We start from the raw sequence: 13,701 nt of genomic DNA on the forward strand, positions 1-13,701 counted from the left end.
CCTCTCCACGTGTGAATGTCATGATCTGACACAACAACATGAAATGTGCACCCCTTTAGATTTTACACTTTGTTCATTCCTCTTTCTGTGTGTTGTGTGGGTATGTAAATCTCAGGCCTTTACTTGGATTTTGAGCCACTTTAATGAGTTTCAGATAATAATGCAAGCATTCAATGTTTCCCTGTGGAGATCTAGAGATACTCTTTGTTGAGTGGATTAGGATGAGACACACAAGCACACCTCTGACTCTATGCATATGCTATCATTACTTTCACTGTACTCTGCTACCACCATAATGAGAAGGAAGACTATAAACCTGTGAATTGTCATTTCAGTTTCTATTGTGCCAAGGTGAGCCTCACGCCTAGTGTGGCTGAATGCAACAAGATGTTCCATAAATATTAAAAGTCAATTAAAGTAAAATATTTAAAAAGCAGAAAAACAGGAAGAACATTTTGTGAAGCAGAATACTGATATATTCACCTCACTTCTCCAGGATGCTGAGACATTAGATACCGTAAAAAAACAAGATGAATTTTTGATAACTTCCTTGCGTAAAGATTGTGGTTATATGTCAAGATAGAGATGACGACAACTCCTCTTCTCAACAAAGCAAACTTCTCTATAAAAGACTCTACTCTACAATCCCAAGAGGACAGGTTCATTGTCTTGCAGGCATCATGCAGGGTCTGCAAAAACTTCTGCTTCTTCATGTTCTGACGTGTCTCGGACAACATGGTAAGAGGCAGACATCAGATTGTTATACTGATTGCTTTAAACAATTTCATGGTACATTAACCTTGTTTTGAATTTAATATTTGCAGGACATGGGAATCAAATCATTCATGGGGAAAAAGTCCCAGAGAACTTGATGCTGTATATGGTCTCACTGCAGAACAACAATGGTCATGTATGTGGAGGATTTCTCATCAGTGAAAAGTTTGTGCTCACTGCTGCAAGCTGTGACGACAAGTGAGTTATCTTTAATTAATGTTATAAAAAGATCTATTTAAAATAATATCTGATATAAAACAAATGTGTATGAAAAATACAAAATAATTAAATAATACTCATTTCAAAAAATATACTGACGTCATCCAAATTATTCTCTGTTTAGGAAACCTGAAATTGTTGTTCTGGGCTCCCACAATCTCAATGAGTTTGAAAGGCATTTATATATCGAAACGACTCACAAACTCCAAAACTTATGTCAGTGCTGAAAGTGGTAATGACATCATGCTCCTTGAAGTACGTATCTAATCTCTGGTTACATCAGGCATTTTTGTAATCAAATTATTTGTGTTAATATTCTGGAAGTGTTTTGTTATCTCTACGTTTTTCATTTATAATTTGCTTTTGTGTCTCATCAGTTGTCGAGAAAAGTTCAACTGGATAACAAAATCCAAAAAATTCGACTTCCAGAACATGGAATAAACGTAAAAGAAAACCAACAGTGCCAGGTAGCTGGATGGGGTAAGACTGCAACTGATGGTAAATTTGTGGATGAGCTGAGAATGGTGGATGTGTCTGTCATTAAGCTGGAGGTCTGTAAATACAAATGGCCTGGTCTTCCTGTCGATGTCATCTGTGCAGGTGGATATGGTACAAACAAAGGATTCTGTCAGGTGGGTTTTCTACTATTCAAATATCAACTAGTTACTTATATATAAGTCATACGGGACTTTTAAATTAAATCATGAATAAACAAAATGATGTTTCTGTCTCACAGGGGGATTTTGGTGGTCCTCTGGTGTGCAACGGGACAGCTTTTGGTGTTGTGTCTTTCAACAACATGAAGTGTGACTACCCAGATGTACCCAATGTCTACACCGACATAACAAAACATCTTGACTGGATCGACCGCACCATCAAACAAACAAAACATTAAAAGTTGCTTTAGCACGCACTCATTGTAGTGTTGAGGTAATATTGTGTTGTGGTGTCTTAGATTAATGTGTAATAAAGATATCATTTTGCACACCATGTTTATTTTCCTTCTGTGTTGACTTACTGTATATGTTCATACTAATATTTATATCTCAGTAAAACAGCTGCAGCGAGGGGGGGCTGTTCACACACGTGTTTGCTTCTCTTTGGCTGTGTTCTGTAACTCAGAGCAGCCCTTGTGCAGCATTTCATCTATCAATTTTTCAAAAACTATGAAGGGTGACCAGAGGGATAAATGTCCATATTACAAGATAGGTTTGCTTCTACTAGAGCATTTGCTACAAGAACATGTAAAATTTTTGATATTAACAAAATCTAAAAGCAACTGAAACCCAAGAATCCACCACTACCCTATTGGTTTAAATAGTATTGTCACAACACAAAAACACTAAAGATGTAAACAGGAAATCTATGTGAGTTATTATGGTTTTGTTTCATTAACATATATATAATTTATTATTATTGTCAAAATGTAAACCTTCTAATCTGCCTGTAGACAGACAGACAGGAACATACAGTTAGAGAGTATGAAAACTAATGAAATAATTCAATTATAAAACAAGGGAACAAAGTCCAAACAGGAAAATGTTGAAATCAAGACAAACAAAATAAAGTGGTAAAAAAATGCGAAGGGGAACAACATATTGATCTGTTAGATTTTTTGCTGCAGACTACTACTATCTGCCCTACCCACCGATTACCTGGATCACGTGTGCTCAACCAATCAGAACCTGGAAGTGCAGGGCTGGTTGCAAAACAAGCCAGACAGCTCTCGAGGACCAGGATTGGACACCCCTGCTCTAGAGTATGTGAGCCAAGCTGCTAAGAAAGCACAACCACAAGCAAAGATACACTATCAAGCAAATTATCACAACTTTAACTTCCTTTATTTGACATGTTTCTGGCTGCAGACTTCAAAATAAAATTGATGCAAAATCGATTTGACAGCACCAGGAAGACTTGTTTAATGATTTACTGATAATGACAATACTGTCAAATGCAAACCTGCTAATCTGCCTGTAGACAGAGAGACTGGTAGATACAGTTAGAGAATATAGTCAAGGGAGACAGATTTACCAAGTATCATGTTATTTACATCACATTTACAGAACTATAGATTTGCTATTATCAAAAACTGTACAGGAAGGCAGCAAGAGAGACTGAACTGCTGGAACCTCAGGAAGATAAGCAGGGGGTGGTGGTAAAGGTCTCACGCTCACCCTAGAGTTGACTAGAGGAGCCGACTCAGGGAGAAAATCCAGAACAGACGGAAACTGGACCAACATTATTGACCCAGGAACAAGGAAGCAGGCTCGAGAAGCAAGTCGTAATACAGGAAATAAACACGTGTTGTGTCAGGGAATCTGCTAATAACATACAATATCACAGAAAGAGGACTACAACAAAATGAGAAGGAGGAGTCAGTAGGAGCTCAAAGCAGCTGGGCAACTGCTGGACAGGCACTACTTGTAACACTTTATCTATAAGCATGAGAGTGTGTTTCAAAAGAACAGAAGACTAACACATTAAAAAACACTGAAGTATTTTGTATTTTTGGATTAATATCATTATTATACCAATTCTGTAAAAAACAATGCCACAAGTAACAAGATATTCCTACAGATAATAGAAGTAACCATCTTGCAACACAGAGAGGCTGGCTCAAATACTAAATACATACTAAACCACATGATGTATAAAATGATCCACTTGATGCATGAAAGATGAGATGACACTGAACTTTCTGCTGAAATGATGCATGATCTGAACAGACAGCTTCTTCAGGTTCTGATATGTCTGAGAGGAATTGGTAAGATCGACAAATATAATGTCATGGTACGTACAATGTAATATCATTAACTCTGGTATTTTTGAAAAACTTTCCAGAGTGTGCCTACGTGTGCCACAGTGTGCCTATCCAAATGCTCCAAATGTCTACACCAGCGTATCAAAATACCTTGACTGGATCAACAGCATTGTCAAACATACAACAAGCTAAAAGTAGAAATCTTAAGCTATGTTCTGCTTCAGCATGCATTTATTGTAGTGTAGATGTATTGTAGTGTCTCAGTTTACTCTTCTAGTGTGACTGAAAAATAAAAAACAATAGTTCAAGCACCACTTAGAATTTCTTTCTGCATAACCTCAACAGAGGATCCAAAGTGATTTCAAGTGTGATGAATATAAGTAACAACAATATGATATTTTATATTATAATATTATTTATTTCTATTATTACCAAACTATAATAGAGAAAAATTCAAAGTAATTATAAAGGAAAAACAAATAATTTGTATCCTTCTCAAACAGCCAGCATTCACTTGCTACCAGGAATTTAAATTCACACCATTTATATACAAGTTAAAACACAACAGCACTGAAACAGTCTCACTGAAACAATTCGTCTCTGTGGAGATTCTCAGTAAACCAGGTTATGGTTCCTCCAAAAGTATTACTCACTGCCAACTGGACTTGTTTGAGATTCTTGAAGAAGTTTTAATGTGAAAGGCCTCAAAGTAAAAGTGGGGAATGATCAGAAATCTTAACTCTCTAAAGTGATTAAGTCATTGACAACTTTAGGTTTGTCAAGATCACATGTGGATCAAGTACTTCTAGTCATATATGTTCTGAAACATCAGCTTGCAACCGGGTCTTGTATTTTAGTATAATTTACATTATTAGCTATGCTGGTGTCACCACTCTAACCTACTCACAATGACAATAGTAAGAAAAATTGGTTTCCATGTTCATCATCAGGTTAAATAAGTGGATAATGTACAATACATTTAGCTGCTGTGAGCTAAACATTACATTGGTTGTATTGGAATGAAGTCAGAGTAGTCTAATTGTGCAGACACACACACAGATACCACATTTACACATACATGAAAGTAAACACAACTGATTACATGTACGGTTTTATATTGTGTTGAGTCTGTTCCACTACAGTGAAGAAGAAGACTGTAAACTAGTAAACATAGATGTGAACAACTGTAATGAGTCAAAACAACTTCCCTCTGGGATTAATAACATTTTTTGAATCTTGAATCTTGATTCAAACCCAGCTCCCTCTAACTTGGAGGCAACAGAGCTAACTACTACAGCACAGTGCAACCTGCATCAAGAACTAACAAACCTGCAACGTATTAAATTACCACAAACTAACAGCTGCACAATATGGTCTTACCTTTTATATCTATGTCAGAATCATCAACAGTTCCTGAGGGAAATATCTGGCTCTGAAACTGATAAATGCTTCAGTATGTTCACTAACTAGTTGCTAACTAGTTTCTAAAATCTATACAATTACAATTCTGTTGATTTTCACTCCGTTTTTATTTATTTTCCATTCTTAATAAACTTGAAAATTATGTTTGTTGCTGCTGTCAATGAATAGTCAGAGTATTACTGTAATGCATTGGTATCTTAACCGTGAATCTGTTTTTTTTGTGAAATTCAATATGTGATATATTCGTTGCTGATAACTGATCACAGCTCCTAGATGTTGAGAAACTAGATACCAAATACGCTGACGCAGACATAATATATGTTGCAAATTTGCGGTATGTTGCAAAGTTGATGATAATCACACTTTGCATTAAAGCAAACAGCTCTATAAAAACGTCTATTTCACCATCACAAGAAGACACGTTAACTGACTTGTTGGCACCATGAAGGCTCTGCACAAACTTCTGCTTCTTTTTGTTCTGACATGTCACGGACAAAATGGTATGATGCAAAAAAAACAGATGTGTTCTTCTTAAGTTATTTAATGGGAAAATTATCTAATATTGTATTTTGCTCATTTCTGCAGGACATGGGAGTGAAATCATTAATGGGGAAAAAGTCCCAGAGGACTCGATGCTGTATATGGTCTCAGTGCAGAACGACCATGGTCATGTTTGTGGAGGATTTCTCATCAGTGAAGACTTTGTGCTCACTGCAGCGCACTGTGACGACAAGTGAGTTACCTTTTGATCAAAGTAATTACAAATAAAATCTATATGTTAATAAAACTTTTGTGGAAAGTAACTAAGTGTTGTGTATTTCCATTTTGTGCAACAGTTCTGAGGTACTGTTCCTACTACTCCACTACATTTATTTAACAGCTTTTGCACATGCAGACTAACAAAAACTAATTTTACAAAATCTACTTAGAAACTCAACATGAGAGAATGTGTGTAGTGGTACTTCTACTTTTGAGTATTTCTTTACTTCTGTCTCGTGTTAAGGGAACAGCTTTAGAAGATGTAGTGACAACATCTTAACTTCTGTATGTCCCATTCAGTAAACCTACAAGTGTTGTTCTCGGCACCCACAATCTCAAAGAGGCTGGAAAAACAGCTATTAAACAGACGTACAAACCCAAGGCTTATAAGAAATTTTCAAAAGGTGATGACATCATGCTCCTCAAAGTAAGTATACTGTATATTCTATGGTAGTGTGCTGTTTTTGTTCAGCAGCACTGTCAACTAACTACAGATGAAAATACACACATAAAAATTTACAGATATTCCAACATCAGCATTTTAACAATGATGAATAATGAAAGAATCACACTATGAAAATATACATTTTAAAAATAGATTTTGGTTTTGTCTCCAGTTGTCTATGAAAGTTGAGCTGAACAACAGAGTACAAACAGTTAAACTTCCAGAATCTGGAATAAACTTAAAAGAAAACCAACAGTGCCTCGTAGCTGGATGGGGTAAAACTCATGATGGAGCTCTTAGCATTGAGAATGAGCTGAGAATGGTGGATGTGTCGGTCATTGACAAGGAATTCTGTAAGACGAAGTGGAAGAATCTTCCTCCCAAAGTCATCTGTGCAGGTGGAAATGGTACAAAAAAAGGATTTTGTGAGGTTTGTTTTTGTCATTCATTCAAATTGTCAACACATTCTTAATCTAGTAATGATATAAGACTTTTAAATTAAAATAATGAAGAAACAAAATGATATTTCTGTCTCACAGGGGGATTCTGGTGGTCCTCTAGTGTGCAACGAGACAGCTGTTGGTGTTGTGTCTTTCAGCCAAAAACAGTGTAACTACGCAGAAGCCCCCGATGTCTACACTGATGTATCAAAATACCTTGACTGGATCTACGACATTACCAAACCCCAAAAACATTATGAGTAAAAACCTTGCATTATGTTTTACTTCAGCATTCTTTGCCAATTTACTGTCGGGGCTGGAGACATTGTTTTCAGACTGTTCTGCTAGTGTAACAAAAAAGCAAGAGTAAATATTTTTTTTGTTTTGTTTGTATATCAATTTTACCAGAAGACCCAATAAACTTATAACACATTTTAACCAAGAGAAACGCAAACAAATAAGAATTCACTAATGTCATTATTAACATGGTGCATGATAGAAGCAACACTTATTGGACACAACTGTCAACTTAGACTCAATGATGATCTAATTAGTTTTTGGCAGCCATAGGTCAAAGGTCACACTTACTTCAGTCATCCAGTTCTTGCAGCCTATTCTTGTGAACATGATATGTGAGGAGCTCTTGGAGGGACTTCCTTTAAATATGGTACAATTATCCAGTTGATTGATTTAATTAGATTATGATAGTCAAAGGTCAAAGGTCAAGTTCACTTGGACCTCATGTATGTCCCATTCTGGTCAATGCTATGTCTCAGACATGGATGGAAGGATTCTCATTACATTTGCCTCAAATATTGAAAAACATTTTCTGTAACAAACTTCCCAGGTAGTAGTTTATTTTCTCTTGAGCAAGGGAGCATGTATACATCAGAACAGAACTGACAGAAACATACTCAAAGAATCTAACACATACAGTACAGTTCTTTCTATGGATTTCAGATGGGAGGGAGATGTTTTTCTGTTTGTAAGACATAACAATGGCAGTTGTGACATTGCAGTTGGTTCTCGTCTCGAGGTGAATTCCATGCCAGAGCATCCTGTCTGACTCCCTAAGTTAAAAGTCTGGTATGCTATCTCAAATAGTCAAAGGCAAGTTTCACAAGGGTCGCTTTAAGTTATATATTTAAGTTAATAAACACTTGTACTCATGCATAAACTTATAAGAATGTGAGTGTGGACAGACATGCATGTCGACTAAACGACAATGGTTAGTGGAGGCACATAACCAAAATTTATATTCCCACCTCATCAAAGTCTGACTTTTTTGCTTTTAATAGTAGAGACAGCAAGACCTGCAGAGAGGTTATATTTACATATATATTATTATATATATTACATTTTTTACATTAATGTGACATTTTTCACTTCTTAACACAACAATAAACTACACAATCACATGTCTTCTTGTAATGCAGCATTTCAACACTTGGGTGTTGCTAAAGTTAGCAAACACATGAGGACGAGCATGGCATTTTTAATCATTTCAGAGATAATAATGTTATTTTACAAATACATTTGAAAGTAATTCTCTAGTCTCATGTAGACTTTGCTGCCATTTACATGTCGTCATCTACCAGACATTTGTATCCAAAGCAACTTACGAGGGACAAGGCAAAGGTGGGGTAATCTAAAGGAGGTCTTGCCTAAGGACCACTACTGGGGATAAATCACTATGTGACCATGGTGGCTTAAAGAAGGGTTAATGAAAAAAGGCACAGCAACATTATTATAATCATATAATGACTTTGATTAAAGCTGCAGTATGTAACCTTTGCTAAAGTTATAATCTTCTTTTTAATGTGGAGTTCTACTATCAAAGGCTGCTGACAAGACAGCAACAGCTTCTATGTAAAGCAAGTTTCCTATATCTGAATTTCTCCTGGGTGTTAATGCTCTCCTGCACGTAATAACTATAATGTGACTGTGGAGTATTGATGTTTGACTCTGAATCTCAAAACTGTGGTTTCTGTGGTTCATTTCATTTGCTCATGAAATTCACAGAAATCACTCAGTGGGATGTTTATTTCCACACTGAAGAATCTTGGTAACATCTGTGTTCTTCACTAGTTTTAATGCAACCAACACTCACTTGATAAGGATGAGTTATATCTGAGAAGCTTTGAGTAGTTACCAAAGAAACAAATTAAAGTGATGCTAATGTATTTTTTACCATGTGTTGCTATTAAAAAAGGAAAGAAGAAAAATTCAACAGATTAGAATGAAACAGATGCTGAATCATACAACCAGTAGAAATGTAAATTTAAAAACATCAGAAATAGATAAATGTGACAGTGTAAAGTCATTAAATGCTGATCACATACCTGTGAGCCAGGCTGCTGAGAAAGCAAAACCACAAGCAAAGATACACTAATCAAACAAATTATCACAACTTTAACCACTTATGTGACATCTTTCTGGCTGCAGACTTCAAAAGAAAATAGATGCTAAATCGATTTGAAAGCACCAGGAAAACATCTTTAATAATTTATTGATAATGACAATATTATCAAATGCAAACCTGCTAATCTGCCTGTAGACAGACAGACTGGAAGATACAGTTAGATGTGTCAATGTTTTGCCAGAATGATGCATGTTGTGTATGTACATTAGGTAAACCCAAATCTATGTAGTCTTATTAGTCTACAAGTAGAACTTAATTGCTGTAATTTTTCTAAACCAGTATCAGGACAACAGAAGTCCAACACTCATCAATTAAAACTCTAGTCTCGTCCTCTCCACACGTGTGAATTTCATGATGTGACATAACAACATGAGATGTGCACCCCTTTAGATTTTACACTATGTTCATTCCTCTTTCTGTGTGTTGTGTGGGTATGTAAATCTCAGGCCTTTACTTGGATTTTGAGCCATTTTAATGAGTTTCAGATAATAATGCAAGCATTCAATGTTTCCCTGTGGAGATCTATAGATACTCTTTGTTGAGTGGATTAGGATGAGACACACAAGCACACCTCTGACTCTACACACATGCTATCATTACTTTCACTGTACTCTGCTACCACCATAATGAGAAGGAAGACTATAAACCTGTGAATTGTCATTTCAGTTTCTATTGTGCCAAGGTGAGCCTCACGCCTAGTGTGGCTGAATGCAACAAGATGTTCCATAAATATTAAAAGTCAATTAAAGTAAAATATTTAAAAAGTAGAAAAACAGGAAGAACATTTTGTGAAGCAGACTGATATATTCACCTCACTTCTCCAGGATGCTGAGACATTAGATACCGTAAAAAAACAAGATGAATTTTTGATAACTTCCTTGCGTAAAGGTTGTGGTTTTACGTCAAGATAAAGATGATGACAACTCCTCTTCTCAACAAAGCAAACTTCTCTATAAAATACTCTACTCTACAATCCCAAGAGGACAGGTTCATTGTCTTGCAGGCATCATGCAGGGTCTGCAAAAACTTCTGCTTCTTCATGTTCTGACGTGTCTCGGACAACATGGTAAGAGGCAGAAATCAGATTGTTATACTGATTGCTTTAAACAATTTCATGGGACCTTAACCTAAGTTTGAATTTAATATTTGCAGGACATGGGAATCAAATCATTCATGGGGAAAAAGTCCCAGAGAACTTGATGCTGTATATGGTCTCACTGCAGAATAACAATGGTCATGTATGTGGAGGATTTCTCATCAGTGAAAAGTTTGTGCTCACTGCTGCAAGCTGTGACGACAAGTGAGTTATCTTTAATTAATGTTATAAAAATAATCTATTTAAAATAATATCTGATATAAAACAAATGTGTATGAAAAATACAAAATAATTAAATAATACTCATTTCAAAAAATATACTGACGTCATCCAAATTATTCTCTGTTTAGGAAACCTGAAATTGTTGTTCTGGGCTCCCACAATCTCAATGAGTTTGAAAGGCATTTATATATCGAAAGGATTTACAAACCCAAAACTTTTGTCAGTGTTGAAAGTCGTAATGACATCATGCTCCTTGAAGTACGTATCTAATCTCTGGTTACATCAGGCATTTTTGTAATCAAATTATTTGTGTTAATATTCTGGAAGTGTTTTGTTATCTCTACGTTTTTCATTTATAATTTGCTTTTGTGTCTCATCAGTTGTCGAGAAAAGTTCAACTGGATAACAAAATCCAAAAAATTCGACTTCCAGAACATGGAATAAACGTAAAAGAAAACCAACAGTGCCAGGTAGCCGGATGGGGTAAGACTGCAACTGATGGTAAATTTGTGGATGAGCTGAGAATGGTGGATGTGTCTGTCATTAAGCTGGAAATCTGTAAAGAGAAATGGCCTGGTCTTCCTGCCGATGTCATCTGTGCAGGTGGATATGGTACAAACAAAGGATTCTGTCAGGTGGGTTTTCTACTATTCAAATATCAACTAGTTACTTATATATAAGTCATATGGGACTTTTAAATGAAATCATGAATAAACAAAATGATGTTTCTGTCTCACAGGGGGATTTTGGTGGTCCTCTGGTGTGCAACGGGACAGCTTTTGGTGTTGCGTCTTTCAACAACATGAAGTGTGACTACCCAGATGTACCCAATGTCTACACCGACATAACAAAACATCTTGACTGGATCAACGACATCATCAAACTCGCAAAACATTAAAAGTTGCTTCAGCACACACTCATTGTAGTGTTGAGGTAATATTGTGTTGTGGTGTCTTAGATTAATGTGTAATAAAGATATCATTTTGCACACCATGTTTATTTTCCTTCTGTGTTGACTTTATTAGAAGACAACAACAGTAACAATAGGGACTAATTAGAGAGCCAGGGTTTACTTTCCAGTGAATGCAGTAATAGCACAATTGGAGTGAACAGCCCACTTATTACTGTATATGTTCATACTAATATTTATATCTCAGTAAAACAGCTGCAGCGAGGGGGGGCTGTTCACACACGTGTTTGCTTCTCTTTGGCTGTGTTCTGTAACTCAGAGCAGCCCTTGTGCAGCATTTCATCGATCAATTTTTCACAAAATATGAAGGGTGACCAGAGGGTTAAATGTCCATATTGCAAGACAGGTTTGCTTCTACTAGAGCATTTGCTACAAGAAAATGTAAAATATTTGATATTAACAAAATCTAAAAGCAACTGAAACCCAAGAATCCACCACTACCCTTTTGGTTTAAATAGTATTGTTAACACAAAAACACTAAAGATGTAAACAGGAAATCTATGTGAGTTATTATGGTTTTGTTTCATTAACATATATATAATTTGTTATTATTGTCAAAATGTAAACCTTCTAATCTGCCTGTAGTCAGACAGACAGGAACATACAGTTAGAAAGTATGAAAACTAATGAAATAATTCAATTATAAAACAAGGGAACAAAGTCCAAACAGGAAAATGTTGAAATCAAGAAAAACAAAATAAAGTGGTAAAAAAATACGAAGGGGAACAACATATTGATCTGTTAGATTTTTTGCTGCAGACTACTACTATCTGCCCTACCCACCGATTACTTGGATCACGTGTGCTCAACCAATCAGAACCTGGAAGTGCAGGGCTGGTTGCAAAACAAGCCAGACAGTGGCTCTCGAGGACCAGGATTGGACACCCCTGCTCTAGAGTATGTGAGCCAAGCTGCTGAGAAAGCACAACCACAAGCAAAGATACACTAATCAAGCAAATTATCACAACTTTAACTTCCTTTATGTGACATCTTTCTGGCTGCAGACTTCAAAATAAAATTGATGCAAAATCGATTTGACAGCACCCGGAAGACCTGTTAATAATTTATTGATAATGACAATATTGTCAAATGCAAACCTGCTAATCCGCCAAATATAGAATATATAAAAACAAATGAAACTAACTAAATTATCAAACAAGGGGCCAAACAGGCAAGTGTTGAAATCCAACAAACAAAGAGGGCAACCAGCCCCAACAGTAAACTGGCAGCCGGATCAATCAGAAACAGGTAAGCTGTCAAAAACAGGAGGGTGGATGGATTCCAGAGAAAGGCTTAAGGCCTCAGTTAATCGTGGGCAGGGACCTTGTGACTGGGGTACAAGGGAGACCTCTAATGGAGAATTCACACATAGAAATACACAAGCATGGGTCATCGATAGCCACCCATTCACTGTAAATAACAAGTCGAGTGAGACAGATTTACCAAGTGTCCAGGTACATGGAAGGGAAAGAAGGAAGTAGAGAAACTTAGGCTTAACTTTTTGCAAAGTCAGGCAAGAGTTGACGGATACAACAGACATCAACATGCTCAGCACAATTACATGCTGAGCTGTGTGTGAGCATGTTATTTACATGACATTTACAGAACTATAGATTTGCCAGAGTTTAGCTATTATCAAAAACTGTACAGGAAGGCAGCAAGAGAGACTGAACTGCTGGAGCCTCTGGAAGATGAGCAGGAGGCGGTGATAAAGGTCTCACACTCACCCTAAAGTTGACTAGAGAAGCCAACTCAGGGAGAAAATCCAGAACAGAAAAAAACTTGACCAACATTACTGACCCAGGAACAAGGAAGCAGGCTGGAGAAGCAAGTCGTAACACAGGAAATAAACACGTGTTGTGTCAGGGAATCTGCTAATAACATACAATATCACAGAAAGAAGACTACAACAAAATGAGAAGGAGGAGTCAGTAGGAGCTCAAAGCAGGTGGGCAACTGCTGGACAGGCACTACTTGTAACACTTTATCTATACGCATGAGAGTGTTTCAAAAGAACAAAACACATTAAAAAAGACTCAAGTATTTTGTATGATTATTATCATTATTATACCAATTCTGTGAACAACAATGCCACAAGTAACAAGATATTCCTACAGATAATAGAAGTAACCATCTTGCAACACAGAGAGGCTGGCTCAAATACTAAATAC

At 36.5% G+C, this 13,701-nt stretch overlaps 2 protein-coding genes and 1 pseudogene across 2 annotated transcripts; all 3 read left to right on the forward strand.

The window, feature by feature from the left end:
- Positions 1-481: 481 nt before the first annotated feature.
- Positions 482-1,938, forward strand: LOC113152003 (annotated as a pseudogene).
- Positions 1,939-5,586: 3,648 nt separating this feature from the next.
- On the forward strand, positions 5,587-7,263 carry LOC113152000 (duodenase-1-like). Its single transcript, XM_026344889.1, has 5 exons — positions 5,587-5,676; positions 5,762-5,909; positions 6,236-6,362; positions 6,553-6,810; positions 6,920-7,263. Exons 1-5 carry the CDS (start codon positions 5,619-5,621, stop codon positions 7,082-7,084), a joined length of 756 nt encoding a protein of 251 aa, XP_026200674.1. The 5' UTR covers positions 5,587-5,618; the 3' UTR covers positions 7,085-7,263.
- Positions 7,264-10,215: 2,952 nt separating this feature from the next.
- LOC113152445 (duodenase-1-like) lies at positions 10,216-11,458 on the forward strand. The gene is made up of 5 exons (XM_026345703.1): positions 10,216-10,308; positions 10,395-10,542; positions 10,689-10,818; positions 10,941-11,195; positions 11,300-11,458. Exons 1-5 carry the CDS (start codon positions 10,251-10,253, stop codon positions 11,456-11,458), a joined length of 750 nt encoding a protein of 249 aa, XP_026201488.1. The 5' UTR covers positions 10,216-10,250.
- The last annotated feature ends 2,243 nt before the right edge of the window (positions 11,459-13,701 follow it).

The sequence above is a fragment of the Anabas testudineus genome, chromosome 4 (assembly GCF_900324465.2).
Source record: "Anabas testudineus chromosome 4, fAnaTes1.2, whole genome shotgun sequence".
Lineage (NCBI taxonomy): Eukaryota > Metazoa > Chordata > Actinopteri > Anabantiformes > Anabantidae > Anabas > Anabas testudineus.